The following is a 20,047-nucleotide window of genomic DNA, read 5'->3' on the forward strand; positions in this document are numbered from 1 at the left end:
GGTGACAGCTGGTGTTTTTAGTCGTATGTCCTCTATATTAATGTCACCAATGTATGCTATCTTGTGGTGTCTGTATTTTACCAGCAGGTACTTATTTAAAGCCTCAATTTGGTCAATAAACTGATGAATATCAGAGCTAGGAGTGCGATAAATAGAGATGATCACTAATTTAAGTTTGGGAAGCAATAATGCAGCAATTTCAAAAAGTTGCTCTTTGCAAAAATGATCGACTTTTTGTGCTACATATTCAATGTTAGAGTTTCTCTTTATAAAAATAGTGACTCCTCCATGACTACTTTTGGTTCTACAATATGAGCTTGCTAATTCAAATCCTTCTGGGGTATACAGGGCAATTTCAGCTTGTGTGAGCCAGTGTTCATTTACACAGAAAACATGACATGGGTTTGAACTTAGGAACACATCAATTTCATCTATTTTGTTTTTGATTGATTGTACATTTAGGTGCATAATTAAAGTTCTGTTTTCGAGAAGGATAGGCAAAGAATTAAATGCTTCTACCTTGTGATGGACAACCAACTATCCTACAGAAGATAAAGAGCAAAAGAATACAATGGGTGGTCCATGTAGCCCCTATGCCAGATGGAAGACAGGCAAAGATGGCACTAGCGGGGAAACCAAAAACCAAACGCCCTATTGGATGACAAAGGCAGTGCTGGATGGACGACCTGGCGAAGGACCTAGCAGCCCTGGGAATTGAAGACACCTGGTGGAACCGGGCACAAAACAGGAAGGAATGGAGGCAGTTTGTGGAAGCAGCACGTGGCCTGCAGGGCCTATGATCGCTGAATATCTATCTATTTATCTGAAATCCAAAGACCCAAAGTTAAACTTTTAACAAACATACATAGTTTAGTATAAAACCATTGAACAGAAGTTTCTGTAGAGTTATATTAAGTACTTGCTGTTGACCTGGCATTGCCAGGTATGTAGAGTTATATTAAGTTCTACATGTGTACTTGGCATTGCCCAGGTATGTATTTGTTCCAGTATTCTGTTAGTAATCTCCTCCTTTCCCCTCTATCCATCTCCCCCTGTCCTTCTCTCTGTATATCTGCTCCTCCCCCCTCTTTCTGTCCATCACCTGCTTCCCTCCTCAATGTCCATCTCCTCCTCCCTCCCTCCAAGTTATCTCCTCACTCTCTCTAAGTCAATCTCCTCCTCCCCCTCTCTGTTCATCCCCTTCTCCTCCTCCTCCTCTCCCTGTCAGTTTCCTCATCCCCCTCTCTCTGTCCATCTCCTCCTCCTGTCTCTGCCCATCTCCTCCTACCAACCTTCTCCCTCAATCATCAAGTTACCACCCCATCGCATTAGCAGGGTCGTGGTTCTAATCCCACAGTATTTCTTTCCAGATAGTAAGTAATATGTGTACCAACTGTAACTGAAAACAGTCCAAGGGTTTAGGAGGAGCCTTTCAGCTGCCGCTTTGCTTGAGTCCACACACATTACATGTATTTAATGTATCTGTCACGTATCTGTATACATATTTCACCTGTATCTGTAGCAGATTTCATCCTGCAGTTCTGTTTTCATGCAGCTCAGTCTTCATGACATCACATCTCTTAAACTGTGTTGTACAATGACATAATTTTGCATGTACATTCAGTGATATATTTGAATGGTGTCTGCAAAGTGTGATGTTAATAGAGTTACTAGTAACAACATAATAAATTAAAATTTCAAGGATGGTGTGGCAGTTTTTGATGCATCTCAGTGATTATGAAATCATATATCCTGAACTGTGTCATACAATGGTATCATCTGCCCTGCCATACTCCCTGCTCCATCCTCCTGAATGATGAACTTATGTATCACTGGATTGGTCGTAGTGGTGAAGATGATGTGGATCTGTTCCCTTGGCTGCCCAGGTCGTGTGACTTAACGCCTTGTGATTTTTTTTTCCTTTCATCATATATTAAGGTCTGTGTTTATGTACCCCCACTGCCAAGAAAACTGGAATGGCTCTGAGAATGTGTCAATGCTGCAGTGGTAATCATTGACAGGATATTCCTGCAGAAGGAATGGAACGAACTTCAGTCTCAGGACCTGTGTCACGTGAACAGAGGGGCACTCAGAGAACATTTGTAGAGTGAAAAATGCAAACTTGGCGAGTTTATGGTTCTTTCAATGCATCAATCAAATTTGTATGTGTAATACTTCCAAACATATAGAACTTTGAAAACTAATGAATCATTCAATATAGTCCTGTATACTGAATGCCTTACTGTACACGGCATTCCAAGGAGTGTGGCTCTAATACTCAAAAACAGATATTTTCCTTCTGTAAAATTTCACAATGGTGTCTTTGGAGGCTAGTTTTGCCACATGCAATTTGTAAATTACATTCCATCAGAAACATTGAAGTCACTGGAACACCCAGCCATCACAAAACTATTCCACTTCATTTACAAGATCTATGAGACAAGTGAAACACCCTCAGACTTCAAGATGAATGAAATAATTAAAAAAGAAGGAAGGTGCTGGAAGGAGTGCATATTATCAAACTGTCAGTTCAAAAGTCAAGGTTGCAAAACACTGACAAATTATTTACAGAAGAATGAAAAAGCTGGTCTGGCCTGACCACAGGGTACATCAGTTTGGATTTTTGGAGAAATGTAGGAACATATAAGGTTGAAGAAAGGAAGAATGGCAAACCTATGTTTATAGCATTTGTAGATTTAGAGAAAGCTTTGATGGTGCTGACTGGACTACACTCTTTGAAATTCTGAAGGTAATGGACATAAAATACAGGAAGCAAAATATTATCTACAACTTGTACAAAAACTGGACTGTTGTTAAAACAATTGAAGGACATGAAAAGGAAGCAGTGGCTGTGAAGGAGATGAGATAGGACTTTAGCCTGTCCCCAATGTTGTTCAATCTGTACACTAAGCAAGAATAAAGAAACAAGGGACATATGTCATAATGGATTTAAAGTTCATGGAGAAGGACAAACATTGAGGTTTGTCAATGACATTGTAATTCTGTCACAGATGGCAGAGGGGTTTGCAGAGGAGATGAGTGGAATGGATAGGGTCCTGAAAATTTTTTATAATATGAATACCAACAAAAGTAGTATTAGATTAGGAAATGAGACAGTAAAAGTAGTAGATGAATATTGCTGTTTGGCCAGTAAAATAACTGACGATGGTTGAAGTAGAGAAAATATATAATTCAGACTTGCTATAGCACAGAAAGAATTCCTGAAAAAGAGAATTTGTTAACAGTTAATGTCAATGTGTTCAGAAGTATTTTCTGGAAGTACCTGTCTGGAGTGAAGTCTTGTATTGAAGGGAAATGTGGACAATAAACAGTTCAGACTAGGAGACATTAGAAGCTTTTACAATGTAATACTACAGAAGAATGCTGAAGATAATATGGCTAGACTGATTACCTAATGCAGAGGTACTGAATGGAAATGTGGAAAAAAGAAATTTATGGCACAACTTGACAATGAATACAGTAAGCAGGTTCAAATAAATGTTGGTTGTGTATTTAAATAGAGATGAAGAGCCTTGCATGGGAAAAACTAGTGGGAAGAATTGCATTTTCGGACTGAAGACCACAACAAGCAACAGAGCTGCTCATAGGTCTTCTGTAAATGAAAGAATACATTACATGATTAATTCTGTACAACACAAGGATTTATTAGCATTTCTAAGTCTAAGCATCACACACAGTTCAGTTACATTAATGTGGCCATCACCACGTTCGACGTCAAAGTGCAGTAACCACTCACAGAAAGCAGATGGCAGCACTAGCAGTGGTAGGAATATAAAGCATTTGGGAGGGGGAGGGGGGACATGTAAAAAACAGAGCTGTCATTTTTGTATTGCAGAAATGGAATGATTTATCTGCCATCCAAAACAGTACGATCATTGACGTTCGGGCCAAGGGAGGAAGGAAATTCCGAAATGACTAAGCCTGTTAATTGTTCACACGCCACTGTGGTACTGTTCTCGGCGAAATGGCAGTATCTAAAACCGGAACCAAGGAAAGTGTGGTGTAACATGTGACAAAGATGAATGACAGCTACAGAGGTGTGTGCTGGTGAACAGACATGCAATTATGGGTCACCGCAGCAGTCACCTTTCGTGCACCCACGCTGATTGCTGTTCATTATCAATGAAGGCTGGAAGTTGCATACCAATACCGCAGCTGGACGTCTACTTAGGGTGACAGGTGGACTTTTCAGTTGAATCACATTTTATGTTCCATTGGACAAATGGCTATTGGTGTGTGCAGTATGAAACATCTGGAAGCAAACATGCGGCAACCAGGAGGGAGCATTAGAGTCTGGAGAATGTTTTCATGGTGTTCCCTTGGTAATCTCATCATTCTGGAAGGCACAATGGATCAACAAAAGTATGCATGTATACTTGGAGACCATGACTACCACTAAGTGCACTTTGTTTCTCCTCACCACAGTGGCATCCACCAACAGGACAATCCACTCTCACACAGCTTGCAGTGTACGTGCATAGTTCAAAGAGCACTAAGATCAATTTACCTGCACTACCCCGGCCATAAAATTCCCTAGATTTAAACCCAATCAAGAATCTGTGGGACCATCTCAATTGGTCTCTTTGCACTGCACATCCCTGGAGCTTACCTGGCTCCATATCCCTATCGGAAACTTCTACAACCTCACTGACTCTCTTCCTGCGCATCTTGCAGTGGTCTGCGCTGCAAAAAAGTGGTTATTCAGGCTTTTGACAGGTGGTCACATTACTGTGGCTGGACAGTGTAGTAAATGAGGATTCTTCTCCTTCCACAGTCACCACTTTTTGTTGCTTCAGCAATTTAGACATAAGAGAAATTCTCATGAAGATAAGGAAAATGGTCTGTATGTCCGGCAACAACTGCTATCAAAGAACAAGTTTTCTGTATACCAGTTATAACTGAAGGATATGTTCTCTGTACCCACCTTGGATAAGTGCTCTTTAGTGGTTCAGTAGTTGTCTTACAATTGTACATGACAGATTATGTGCGAGATTGCTTCCAGTTACTGGTTAATATGCTGAGGGGAAAAATACTTAGTGTTTGGAATCTTGACATTGATTGTGCCATAAGTCTGAGATCAGCACATCGCATCGTAACATCATTGTAACAGTATAACGTACAGGAAAACAGTTAGTCTTATTTGTATCATTCATGGTGATCATTATCAAACGCATGAAGAGGGCAGGAGTGTGAGCAAAAGACTTTTTTAAGGTCTCAAAATGTTCATATTATTTCTTAGTTTTGATTTATATTTTTTAGCATTTAGACTTTCTGTATTTTCTTCAGCCTGTATTATTTATCACTTATTGTATCTACTAAGTGCATTATTTGTCTCCAGTTATGCTCCACTGTTTCTTTTCAATATAATTTGTAACTTTTTCATTTCCCTTATTGTATCTTTTTATTGTTTTCATGTCTTCTTTGAGCTTTTTGATCTTTTAACATCGTCTCACTTTTGTGTATGATACCAAAATTACTTTTTACATGAAGTTTATGTTAGCACTTAATTAGTGAGTAATGATGTGTTCTCTTAGTATAATCTTCCATTTTTTTACATGAAGTTTATGTTAGCACTTAATTAGTGAGTAATGATGTATTCTCTTAGTATAATCTTCCATAACAATTTCTCAGAATTTTTAGAAAATTATTAATATTTTTATTTAAATTTGGACATTCTTATGATGCAAAATTATAACACACAATTTAAGAAACACATTCTGGACTTACATTTCACCTGAAGTTTCCACTGTCTGATTGCCCACATTTAATCAGGTAACTTCTTCAGGAGAAGTTTTGGTATTTGACAAATACAACTGCTGCTAATTCCTTACAGAATTCCTCAAGAACAATGAACCCTTCAAACACAGTACTGTTCTCATCCCTGAAAAAAAAGGCATTTTGCTTATTACATTAATGTGAATCCCAGGATGAGAAGAACAAATAAAACAGAGGAAAGGCAATCATTCACCAACAGATGGTTGCTCTCTCTCTCTCTCCAACCCTCTGCCACAAGAGTCTTATACCTGTGAAAGAACAAGAAGCAAAATGTGTCCTGTGCACCCACTCACCACATCCTGCATCCTGTTCGAGTCTCATCACGAGCATACCTTACACTATCCAGAGGCAGGCCACCTGTAAAAGCAGTCGTTCATGTACCTGTTCTCCTGTAACTTTTGCACATTATTCTATGTGGGCACAACCACCAACCAACTTTCCACCCAACTGAATGGGCACTGCAATAGTGGCCAAGAAGAGTTGACCACCCAGTGGCACAACATACTACTGGGCACAATAAGGTCATTTTCAACTGCTACTTCATAACCTATACCATCTGGATCCCTGTCCCATTAGCAGCTTCTCAGAATTACGTAACTAGGAACTGTCTTCACGAAACATCCTTTGAACCTGATGACCTCAATGTCCAGCAGCCACTGTCCCACACTCCCCTCTTCCTCAATTCACCAAACAATCTGCACCCACATTTTCCTCCAGGAGTCTCCCTCTTCCTCTGTTCTGTCTCCTCATCTCCAATTACTCCCCTACCTCATGTGTCACATGGAACTCGTCATGCCTGTGCCAGGGCAACCTCACCAGTGACACATTCCCATCCCGTTTCCTTGCTCACTTTCCTTCCCATTCCTTCTCTGCCTCTTCCTATTCAGAGAGACAGAGAGAGGGGGGCGGGGGGAGGGGGGAGGGAGGGAAGGAGGAGGGAGAGAGTGGCATTCTACTACTTAATTCTTTTTGTATATGCCTATCTGCTGTTTATTGTATCTTTTATTTGATGTGTAATGATCAAATCTCACATAAATCATCATCATCATTTAAGACTAATTATGCCTTTCAGTGTTGAGTCTGGAGCATAGTCCCCCTTATAAAATTCCTCCATGATCCCCTATTCAGTGCTAACATTGATGCCTCTTCTGATGTTAAGCCTATTACTTCAAAATCATTCTTAACCGAATCCAGGTACCTTCTCCTTGGTCTACCCCGACTCCTCCTACCCTCTACTGCTGAACCCATGAGTCTCTTGGGTAACCTTGCTTCTCCCATGCGTGTAACATGCCCCTACCATCTAAGCCTGTTCACCCTGACTGCTACATCTACAGAGTTCATTCCCAGTTTTTCTTTGATTTCCTCATTGTGGACACCCTCCTGCCATTGTTCCCATCTACTAGTGCCTGCAATCATCCTAGCTACTTTCATATCCGTAACCTCAACCTTATTGATAAGGTAACCTGAATCCACCCAGCTTCCGCTCCCATACAACAAAGTTGGTCGAAAGATTGAATGGTGCACAGATAACTTAGTCTTGGTACTGACTTCCTTCTTGCAGAAGAGACTAGATCGTAGCTGAGCACTCACTGCATTAGCTTTGCTACACCTCGCTTCCAGTTCTTTCACTATGTTGCCATCTTGTGAGAATATGCATCCTAAGTACTTGAAACTGTCCACCTGTTCTAACTTTGTTCCTCCTATTTGGCACTCAATTTGTTTATATCTCTTTCCCACTGACATTACTTTCGTTTTGGAGATGCTAATCTTCATACCATAGTCCTTACATTTCTGATCTAGCTCTGAAATATTACTTTGCAAACTTTCAATCGAATCTGCCATCACAACTAAGTCATCCGCATATGCGAGACTGCTTATTTTGTGTTCACATATCTTAATCTCACCCAGCCAGTTTATTGTTTTCAACATATGAACCATAAATAATATGAACAACAGTGGAGACAGGTTGCAGCCTTGTCTTACCCCTGAAACTACTCTGAACCATGAACTCAATTTACCGTCAACTCTAACTGCTGCCTGACTATCTATGTAAAGACCTTTAATTGCTTGCAAAACTTTGCCTCCTATTCCATAATCTCGTAGAACAGACAATAACTTCCTCCTAGGAACCCGGTCATATGCCTTTTCTAGATCTATAAAGCATAGATACAATTCCCTGTTCCACTCATAACACTTCTCCATTATTTGTCATAAGCTAAAGATCTGGTCCTGACAACCTCTAAGAGGCCTAAACCCACACTGATTTTCATCCAATTTGTCCTCAACTAATACTTGCACTTTTCTTTCAACAATACCTGGGAAGATTTTACCCACAACGCTGATTAAAGAGATACCTCTGTAGTTACAATCTTTTCTATTTCCATGTTTAAAGATTGGTGTGATTACTGCTTTCGTCCAGTCTGATGGAACCTGTCCTGACTCCCACGCCATTTCAATTATCCTGTGTAGCCATTTAAGGCCTGAAATTCCACTGTATTTGATGAGTTCCAACTTAATTTCATCCACCCTGGCCACTTTATTGCACTGCAATATATATAATATGTTAAAAGAAAATTTCAGTAACTAGGAGTCAGGACATGACCATACGCACAATGATTAGACATAAATCGTTGATGAATCAGGCTTATAAATACCTGTAATAGCTACCTATCTCAGTAAACTCCTCACACTTGCCTATGCAGTGCATATGAATAAATCAGAAAGCTCATTTCTGAAAGCAAAATACAATCCACAATGCAAGAATTTCAGGGATGAGTACAGAATGGCTTGCAGTAAGTATGATGATCCTATAGAACAAAATTGTGATGTAATAAAATACTGTTAATTTTTTTTCTATAAACAGTGCAACACTACCAATCGTAGTTGTATGTAAAGGAGAGTCCATAAATAATATAATTTTTTTGATCAGACATAGAATACTGCTGTGGTTAAAAAGTCTTTTGTGATAGAGTCCTCACCATTTCAAATTCAGATAAAATCTAAAGCTTTTGATGGTTGCCACTATCATCATCATCATCAGGGGCTAAGCCTGACTGTTGTGAAACTGCCAAGGCTCCCACTTTTATACCAATCTGATTGGCTGGACTATGCCACCATGATGACACACACAAATGATGTGTACTGTGGTTGTGCCCTATATTTCAATAGATTATGTCTGCATTCTCTATCCATCATCGCACCCAGTGTCATCTCTCACATAAGGTGGTATACTGCGAGAGAAGTCTTCATCTGTGCTCTTTCCTTATCACACAAATGCTCCATGCATTACTTAAGGCACAGATGATGTCACTATTAAAGTTGTTTTCACATAGTCTAATTTCAGTCACTCCCTGCTCACAGAGTCTCAATAGTTCAATGCATGAGTATATCTAATCAAATAAATAGCATTGTAAAAAGTGGCTGGTTGCTGTAATCTTCTATGTAAGAGTCAACCTATATTTTGTACACAGCCATGGGCTCAAAATGTCAGTTTTTGACAAAACAGCATGCACAAGTATTCTTGTTTTTACAAACAAAATCTTATGTTTATTTAATAGCCTGTGCCCTGGCACCACTGATTTTTCCAAATTCCTATTTTTGATGTGTTGCCAATACTCAACACAGGGGGCAGCAACAGTCTGTGAGGCCCATGTAACTTTTGCAACAGTCGCAAGGAATATTATAAATTCATGGCACTTTCAGGCCAAGATTCTCTGCCTTTTTAGGACTCTACCTATCATATTAGTTGTTGCACTGCAGAATGAAAGTCATGCTATGTGTTTGTCATCTTGGATTGCTTGAACAGTGTCGCTTCTTAGTTTCTTCGGCAACATTGACCTAATAATGCAGACAGAATACCCATTGCTTCTGGACACCTTCATCAGAGGATTAATCTCAAGTCCTAGGTGGTCCTTATGCAAAACAGTCCTCGTTCTACATACTAAGGTGTTCAGTATATAGCTCTCTTCTGAGCTGGATGGTGAAAGCTACACCTGCTGAGGTACAGACCTAGATGTTTCGGTTTTCTGTACACAGAATGGCAGAGTAGTTCATTTGATTTCTATTTGACCAACATGTCTAAGAAAGGTAACTTCCTGTTCCTCTCTACCTCCATTGTAAATATTATGTTAGTATGTACACCATTCAAATGGTCCTCAAACTGCTGCAGCACCTCATTGCCATCAGCCAAGATTAAAATTGTATCACCACCATACCTGAAGAGGTAGGATGAATGGAGGGGAGCACTGTTTAATGCTCATACTTCAAAATCTTTCACGAAAAAAATTCGTTATGGCTGGTGAGTTGTGAGCACATTACTGTTCCATCAGTCATTTCACACTAATTTCCACTGCACAAAAAGTGAGTGGTCATCAGAGTGTGCCAAAATTACTGGGAAATTTTAGGGGACAAATGTGTGGACAAAAGTTTTAATTTATCTTCCACTGGTACCTTCATAAACAGGGAGACCACAACAAGGCTGTCTACAACTTCACTCGTGCCTATCCTTATCTGCTTTATTGCATCAACACACATTCCTGAGTTCTTAATACAATGTCTACAGTGGCCGACTATGGATACTAATAATTTAGTAAAGTACTTTTCCAGTTTGTATGCAGGGGAGACATGAGCACTAACAATTGGTCTCAATGCTATGTCATCTTTCTGTTTTTTAGGCAGACCATAAAACTTGCGTGACCGAAGTGCTCTTGACTTAAGTTCTTCATAAGTCCATCAGAGTGGCCAGGGTTCTTTAGTAGCTCTCCTATCTTCCTGTGAAATGCTGATGTGGGATGCTGTTTGAGAAACCAATACGTGGTACTTTCTGCACCTGGAGATTGGAAGCCCACCCTGATTCTTTTAGCACAAGACAGCCCCCAACAGTGGTGTCCACCCCTGCAAGTGGAGGTGTACAGTGTCAGAGCTTGCCTGCACAAGTAAGGGCAGATGGGTGGTTGCACTGCACTGGTCACAAACAAATGCCTTCTATGGCAGAAGCTCAGCTGTTGCTTAACTCAACCCAAGGTGGCCCACCAGCTGAAAATTGCGAAGTCCAAGGGAGTGAACTTAGAACCAGTAGACAGCTTGTTGGTGGTGAAGCCTGTGGTGCCATCCTGAAAACCATGTTGCCTCGTCACCTGGCGAGGACCTCCAATGGCAGTAGGTGCAGCCAGACTGCGAATACATCTACTGAAAATGATGGGTATTTATAAAGGTTCGATGCCCATTTGTTGCACTGAGCCAACTGCATACACCAAAACAAGGCAGTGGCCAGAAGATGTGACAACTTGTCTGCTGCTGCTGTGGTCAGCCCACCATTGTGCTAGATTGCTAGTACTGTGAGCACTGGCCCTTGGTCCGCAATGTGGAAACAAACTGGCAGCACTGCTGTATCTGATGCAAGGATTTTTGGTTCACTCTGCACCCATTGGTGTCTGTGGCCCTCTTGTGATAGCTGCAGCACTGTTGCTATTTGATTTGGTAGCAATGAAAAATAGTGGCAGTACTACAGGTAGAAGTGAAACTACTTAGAACGTCTGAAGCAGGCTGCTAGGATTGCCTGGATACCTTAGTTTATAACAATAATATGTAGAAGAAGTAAGGATTTGGAAATCAGCCAATTTCAATTGGTCAGGAAGTTCCTCTGGCCTACTGTATATAAAACACATATGTGCCTAAAAATGTTATTATGCTTAAGCTAGCTTATTATTTTATATTTGCACGTGTTAATAAAAACACAAAGTAATTTACTTAGGGTGATTGTACAAAGAACTTTTGTGCAGTTAATACATGCAACAATACAGAATTACATATGCTTCTCATAGATATTTACATGGAACAATTAACTCAATCACCATAACTTCTCAACAGCATATCGTTATCTACACACATGCACTGTGTAAAAAATTCTCCAGATTTTCTCAAGTGAAATAAAATAAGTAGTGTCAAGTATCAGCTGGAATCACGGGGAAACTACCATCTTTATATTTCCCAAGCATAGGTATCTCTACTACACGGTTTAGCAACAATGGGATTCTAATTGGTAAAGTATTCCAGAGGTAAAATAGTCTCCCAATTTGGATCTCTGGGTGGGGACTACTCAGAATGATTATGTTATCAGGAGGGGAAGGGTGAAAAATACTGGCAATCTATGGATTGGAGCTTGGAATGTCAGATTGCTTAATAAGACAGGTAGGTTACAGAGTGTGAAAAGAGAAATGGATAGGTTATATGTAGCAGAAATTAGTCTGGTGACAGAAAGAACAGGAGTTTCAGTCAGCTGAACACAGAGTTATCAACATAAAATCAATATAGGTAATGCATGAGTCGTTCCACCTCAGCAGTGCTACACAGACGATACAGAAACTGAAAAAATGTATGATGAAATAAAAGAAATTTTCAGTTTGGTAAGGGAGATGAAAATTTAATTGTGTTGGGGGACTGGAAATCAATAGCAGGAAAATGAATAGAAGGAAAAACAGCAGGAGAACATGGACTAGTGGACAGAGATGAAATGAGAAGCTGCCTGGTGCATTTTTGCGCAGAGCACAATTTAATTACTAACATTTTGATTAAGAATCTTAAAAGAAGGTTGTATGTATCCATAGAAGAGGCCTGGAGACAGTGCCTGTTTTGACAGATTATATCATGTTAAAAAATATATTTGGATACCAGATTTTAAACTTAATGCATTTAGAGGGGCAGATATGGACTCTGACCATAATTTACCAATTATGAAAAATGGCAGAAAGGTTGGAAATTAAGGAAACAGACTCTGGATAAAATGAAAGATTCCGAAGTTTTTCAAACTTGCAAAGAGGGCCTTAGGTGACGATGGACTGTAACAAAGAAAAGGAATACAAAAGAAGACTGATGGTTAGCTTTGAGAGAAGAAACAGTGAAGGTATCAGTGGATCGAATAAGGAAAGGACAAGGCCCAGTACATTTCCTTGGGTAACACATGACATACTGAATTTAACTAGGGTCTTTAAAAAAAGTTCCAATTTCTAAGAAGGCAGTTGCTGACTGATGTGAATATTACTGTAGCATTAATTTAGCAAGTCATGACTGCAAAATACTGATGAGAATTATTCACAGAAGTTTGCTAGATGCAGATCTTGGGGAAGACAAGTTTAGGTTCCAGAAAAATGTAGCAGTATGTTTAACAATACTGACCACATGACTTATTTTAGAAGATGAACTGAAGAAGGACGAATATGTGTTTATAGCATTTATAGATGTAGAGAAACCTTTGATAATGTTTACTTGGTTGCAATCTGAAAGTCTGGTAGTAGCAGTGATAAAATACTTGGACCAAAACATTCTTGTCCAGAAACCAGACTACAATTATAAAATCTGAAGGACATGAAAGGGAAAATTATTGAATCTGCACATTGAGCAGGCAGTACAGGAAACCAAGGAGGAATTTGGAAAGCGAATTAAAGTTTGGAGGAAACAAATTATGACTTTAAGGTTTTTCGGTAACTTGTAATTCTGTCAAAGGCAGCAATGGACTTGAAAGTTGGAATGAAATAGGATGGATAGTGTCATGAAGTGTGGTTGTAAGATGAATATCTACAAATGTAAAATAAGATTACTGAAATGTAACCAGATTAAATGAGACATGCAAGCTGGTAATAGCATGAAAAGCAGGTTTGTAAAAGATATATATCTGAACTTGCATTATAAATTTAAGTGTTAGGAAATATTTCTGGGAGTTTTTGTTTCCAATGTTTGCCCTGTACAGAAGTGAAATGTAGACGATAAAACAGTACAGACTACAAGAGAATATAAATTTTTTAAACATTGTTACTGAGGAATGCTGAACATTAGATCGATTGTTCAACAAACTAATGAAAAGGCACAGTGAATTGAATTGAGGAAAAAATAAATTTATGGCACAATGTAACTAAAATAAAGGATCAATAACAAATATTGAGGCTCAAGGAATAGTCAACCTGGTGACGGTTAGATATGGGGGTATAAACCGTACTGGGAGACAAAGGATTGACTATAGTAAGCAGGTTGCAGTAGTTAGTAAAAAATGAGAATGTTTTCATGGAGAGCTGCAGCAAACCAATCATTCAACAAAAGATAACAACAACAGTATCAAGATAAACAGAAATTGTTATATAGTAAATGACTTACACTATATATTCTTTGTCCTGCAGGAGGAACAACTTTGTGGAGCTCAGAATGGCTTTATGATCCTCAATTTCAGAAATTTTTAATATTAACTCTTCTGCTGTTTGTTGCAGAACTTTAAACAACGTTACTACACCTTTTATAATTGGAAGTGTTGGATTTAAAAGGTACTCATGTAAATAGGGGTGTGGTAGCATTGCTAGCTGTGAAATTAAGCCAGTTAGCCGGAGGTTTACTTGGTAGGACTGAAAAATAGTAAGAAATGACAATTAGTTATTAAATGTCTTGCAGAGGTTAAATTCAGTTAGCATAATATGTTACATACTGAGGAAAATACTTATTCCAAAGCACAAAGAAAAGAATGTTCATTAGGCAAATCATTTTGCTTCTTCATAATTTTTAAGTTAAAAAACTGCAAAATACAATCTATACAATGTATACTGCAACAAGTGTTGCAAGCACTGTTACTGAACAAACAATAAATTTAACGGTATTCTAATTTCTTTTGTTAACATCTATGGCAAAAGAGGGAGAAGGGGACGGGAGAGAGAGGGGACGGGAGAGGGAGAGGGAGAGAGGGAGAGGGGGAGAGAGGGAGAGGGAGGGGGAGAGAGAGAGAGAGAGAGAGAGAGAGAGAGAGAAGAAGAAGAAGAAGAAGAAGAAGCAAATAATCAGGTATCTTCCTAGGCACCAAACTTACAAGTTCTTTAAAAAATAATGTAGACAGAGAAACTACAAAAAATATACTTTAAGTTTTTATCATGATTTCATAATATTTACTTATGAGCTACTGATCTTCAATTTTGGGATCTCCTCTTCCTGTAATGATGAAGAATTACTATATGTGGATAGGACACTGACAGAGGACAGTAAAGGTGATCATTCAAAGTACCTTGCTGTGAATGTACTATGAACCAAAAAGAATGAAATTATGTTTCTTTTAGCTTGTCTTAAATACAAACATCAAGCTTTAATTTAATGATGGTTAATTATTACAGAAATCTATAGAATTAATTTCTAACAATGGCTTGTCTTTGATAATGTACCTATGCTTTGACTTAATTCACATTACTGAATGTTGTCCTTCATGACTGTATTGAACAGAACACAACTGAATGAATAGGGCAAGTCCCACAATGCATGACTTTCATTTATTTTTCATTTATTTCCAATAATGCTCGTATTTTTCAAAAACGGTAATTTGATTCACATGCAAATTTCCAATTTTTGTATTTTTCCTCACATGTTAAATGCATAGCTTGGTAGCAATACACATGTGAATGCACAAGTATATATGCGACTTGAAATCTGCCGGCACACATTACCAATAAAGTTCCTGGGAGTGATTAAGCAGGAATATATGTCTAAATACCTGCAACTCTCAGTTTGTAATAGCATTTTCCCTGTGGAAAAAGATACTATACAAAACTTCAGATATATAATGGAAACTGAAAGAAATTCATAGGATAAGGTATGCTATAATCTACTGCAATCAAGAGTCATCATAAGACTATGCAACAACAGTTTATATTTGGGTTAGGAGAAATTTTAGGACAATTATGTATAAAAATTCAGACATGGTTCATGACTTCACTTTTGACAAACCTCAATGGTATCAGTACTAACATACTACCACTAAAGTGAAAATAAGCTGTGGACCTGTATACAAACAATATCTTTCCAATGTTAATGTGACTGACTACAACACTCTGATAAAGTTCTATGAAGTGGAAGCTATTTTGTTACAATCCATCAACAGTTTTAACATTATAGTCAATGTCTTTTCGGTCAACTATTTCACTACATAACAAGAAACTTTTTGGCTTTTGAATAACATGTTTTTATAATTGCATAGAAGCTTTTATGCACACTGGACTGTCATCTATCAACAGTATCTCTGTTTCAATGGCTACAATCCTCCACAGATAAAATCTCTTCCACTACAATGTTATTTTGAGACATAATACTCCAACAATAATATGACATGCCACATATTTCACAAAACTTATCTGGTTCCATTGGTATTATTGTGAAATACAACCTAAAGGTGTGGCAAGAGATGAGTACTACATAGCAGATAGGAGAAGTTTTTATCAACTGCACATCCATGTCAGTCCAGTAACTCAATGCAGGGCACACTCAGATATACATGGTGATATTGTAACAGCTTTAATACATATGTGAGTAAATCTTCAGACATGATTTTATAGCCGTGAAAAAGAAGACTTTTTTTACACACATATGTAACAGCCCAACCATTGTCTTTGCAATAATAAGCTTATTTAATATTATATAATAGTTCAAATACTGTGTGTTGGTTTTTTCTGTCAGGGATATCAAGAAATTAGGCACCAAATGCAGCCACTGGTAGGTGCCGAGTCCATGGATGTAATGGTGCCCAACCACATTGCAATCAATGTTTTATTGTACTGGTCCACATAAGTACTGGCTCAGATAAAATAGCATGCTTCAGGGGCGTTGAAGAAGGTAAACATTGTTGTAATGCTCCACTAGTTTACTGTGTGCATTTTTTTTGTTCGATCATAATTGTGACTGAGTTACGATTTAAGAGAAGGGGTACTGATAGCCAGGTATGAAGAGGAAGAGTGTACCATTCGCAACCATACGACACTGTAAGAATAGTGGTCATACAGATCCTAACTGACAAGGACTGGAGATGAGTGTCAAGTCTTGTCAGTGACAACAGATTTCAAAACCAACAATGAATAGCTGCTGCCAGTGAATGCATGTTTCAGACCAAGCATAATGAAGAGAATTGCATGCAGTGGGACAGGTTCCTCAAAGAAGGTCATTGCTACGTTTCCAGTACCATGACTTGGGCCCATTCATTCAGATTACTGTCAACCTGAACCATGATGTTTATTTTGAAATTCTTGGTGCCCAAGTGATACTATTTCTTCTACATCTTCATGATGTGGATACTGTGGACTCTCCTGACTTCCAAGACAATAAGAGCCATGTCCACAGGGCTGTAAAAGTATGATCCTGGCATGAAGAACACTCAGCCATCCAACCTTGACTGGACCACTAAATCATCCGATCTTAATACCACAGAAAATGTCAGAGATCGTTTGGAATAGTGGTGAAACACAGCAATTAACATCACTACAATTTGGTAGCTCTCCGTGATCTATTCCGCAATGAATGGCTTTAGTTGTATGCAGCTGAGTTACAGAGTATTGGCAAGGAAAGAGGTGGTGTTACACAATATTAGAAAGATACCTCGGGTGGGGGGATTATTTATCCAGTGTGCTTATCATAAAACTGATGAAATGGAAAACATTAGTTTACAATATGCAATTACCACTAAGCATTTTTTTTTTTTGCATCAGTTCAGGGCACAACAATGCTGCAAATCATCACTGTCGACACAAATATAACTATATTAGCTTATACAGGCTCGGCTGCATAGCTGGGGAGAAAGAACAAAATTTGATGTCTGAGTAAATCTACAGGGGAGGAGAAAGGCCAAAAACAGGGTTGAGAGTTGGGCATCTGATGCCAGTTCTGTAGCCCACCAACTGTCACAAACTGTTGCCAAATGGCCTACTTTGTGCAACATGCCACACAGGATATATATGTGTCAAAGACCCTCCAAATGACAATCAAGGCATGATCTCTGGCTTTACCATTGAACAGAAACAGGTGAGGAAGGGAAACAGTTCTGAGTATCTGAAAAACAACATGAATGGTGATTACAGCACTTAAACTGACTCACACCCACAGGGCCCGAACAGGCAAAGGTGGGCAGCACTGTGATGTTGATGCACACAAAAAGTCAATGGCATCAACACACAGCAGCTCAGCAGAGGGCAAGGCTGCCTGGTTCACCCTAAGGGTTATTGGGTGCTGTTTACCATGCACATCTAACATTACCACCTGCCAGTTTTCCAACAGTATGTCTTTTGCACTGCTGTAAATTCATGTGATTCCACAATCTTAGGAACTTCAGCTAAAGGGAACTGCAGAAAGTCTATTCCCTAGTTTGAACCTTGGAGTCAGTTGTTAACCAGATGATCAGATCTCTAATTAGCAAACTCCTGCCACCATTTCAAAAACGTTGTCTGTGGTGGTCACAATAAAAAAACAGGAGGGACATCACACTGTAAGATTGTCCTATGTTGCCATTTTACATCTGCACAGAGCATACATAAGAATGTCCTACATGCCACTCTGTATCTGCACAGGGCATGACAACGCCATGAACTGTAGTTATTGGCACAAATATAGCCATACTAACCAACGGTGGCTCAGCTGCAAAGCTGAGGCCCGGCAGAGAGAATAAAATTCAGTGTGTGAGTTAATCTACAGGGAATAGAAAATCTGAACCATGCTTAGAGACCAGCACAGAGAAATACACAACCTGGCCAGCTGAAGGACTGAATGACTTAGTACGTGGAAACCAGTACTCGGTGTGAAGTGAGAGCCAGGTCCAAGTACATTATCATCAAGGTAAAAACTACAAGGCCAAGTATATTATTGCCAGAAAGTTAATACCTGGTTCAATGGCTTTACCCATACTGCACTTTGTATGCACCTTCTTTGACAACGTTCTGCAATATCCTGCAGTGATACCCAGTCCAGCACATCTGCACCCAACTTGATGCCGGCTGGTAGGAATGCCAAAATTTTTTCAAAGCAGTAGAATTTTTGCACTTTTTCCTAGGAGGAAATGTATCACATTCTTAAGAAAACTATTTCTTTGTGAAATCACTTAGACTCTGCTCTTTGGTTCTCACCCTCTTGGTCCAAATTCGCACTGTTGTCGCTGCTTGTTTCACAGTTATCTTTAGGCTATTGACCAAAACATACTGCCTTGCTTTTTCTCTTGGCAGTTGACTAGCGAAAACATTCATTTTAAAGCATGGAACTAAAGCGGTACCCACCAAATAATTTATAGCTGTTGTGATGTTTTCAAATCATTTTAGCAATCCTTGTTATATGACAAACCTCACCTGGCTTTTTTGATCCTTAGCACTGACGCGTTCATTATATCGCAATTTCACATTAATATAACGACATATGGAATAATTTAAAAAATGCAAGCATATCTGGAACTTGTAATTTTTATTATTTCCTCAAATGACTGTCATAATTTCAAAAGTTGCTCTAGAAGCTCCCACTGTGCAGCAGTCAGATTGGCAGATAGAGTGAAATGGCCTGTTTTTGTTCCATTACCCTTGCAAGAATATAATACAAGTAGGTGGAATTCCATTGCATACTGACATCTTGCACCAACTCATGCTGAGGGAGAGCCAAATCTTTTTGGACAGAATGCAGTTTTCCCTGTGCAAAGATAGAATGATTAAACTGAGTTATTATCGTCCTACCTGTAGCTATCACTTGTGTCACATTTGACTGGGCCTTCAGACAATCGTTAACAAATAATTGAAGAGTATGAACGAAACAACGTTCTTGGCCAACTATGCATTACCATCAACTTTTACTATGTTTTGTCCATTATCACAAATGATGATGTGAACTTTTGCCAGCTGGATGTCCCATAAATTTGCAATTTTCTGTGAACTAATCACATGTTTTCCGTTGTGTGTTGTCCTTCAAAATGCTCGACACTCAATACTACTTGTTTGACACTGAACTCACGATCAATAAAATGCACTGTAAGACTTAAAAAATTGTTTTGATTATGCAAGCAAGCACATCTACATGTCACATGTCACAGAAATATAATCAGTCTCAGACAGTAATCTTTTAATTGTCTCAACCACCTTATGATAAGTTTCTCGAATTATTTTGTCTGAAAAGTAAGGGCAGTTTGGTATTTTATAATGTGCCAAAGCACTGTTAATCAGTCTTCTAAAACCAGCCCTTTCTACTGTATTTGCTGCCTCATTTGTCTAGTGCTATCATTTCAGCAACAAACAGATAGTATTTTTTAGCCATGGGACCATTAATATCGCATAGTTTACATATTTCAGAACTTTATTCAAGACTCTGGTACTTTTTTGACGTTGAAGCTTTACTTACATTTTTTTGGTATCAAAGGTTTATTTACATCTGTATCTTGATCTGTAATTTCTTGCTCCATATGAATCATAGGCTACAACTTACAATATCCGTTGCTGTG

The 20,047-nt window shown here is 38.8% G+C and overlaps 1 protein-coding gene across 4 annotated transcripts in view; it reads right to left on the reverse strand.

The window, feature by feature from the left end:
• LOC126481030 (FHF complex subunit HOOK interacting protein 2A-like) overlaps nucleotides 1-20,047 on the reverse strand; it is a 198,528-nt gene that overhangs the window by 6,931 nt on the left and 171,550 nt on the right. For all 4 annotated transcript variants that reach the window (XM_050104505.1, XM_050104504.1, XM_050104503.1 and 1 more), the window contains 2 exons: nucleotides 13,942-14,183; nucleotides 5,749-5,902 (listed from right to left, as the gene is read on the reverse strand). In XM_050104505.1, coding sequence (XP_049960462.1) covers nucleotides 5,803-5,902; nucleotides 13,942-14,183 — 342 coding nt within the window. In that variant the 3' untranslated portion in view covers nucleotides 5,749-5,802. The remainder of the gene's footprint in view (nucleotides 1-5,748; nucleotides 5,903-13,941; nucleotides 14,184-20,047) is intronic.

The sequence above is a fragment of the Schistocerca serialis genome, chromosome 5, assembly GCF_023864345.2.
Source record: "Schistocerca serialis cubense isolate TAMUIC-IGC-003099 chromosome 5, iqSchSeri2.2, whole genome shotgun sequence".
Lineage (NCBI taxonomy): Eukaryota > Metazoa > Arthropoda > Insecta > Orthoptera > Acrididae > Schistocerca > Schistocerca serialis.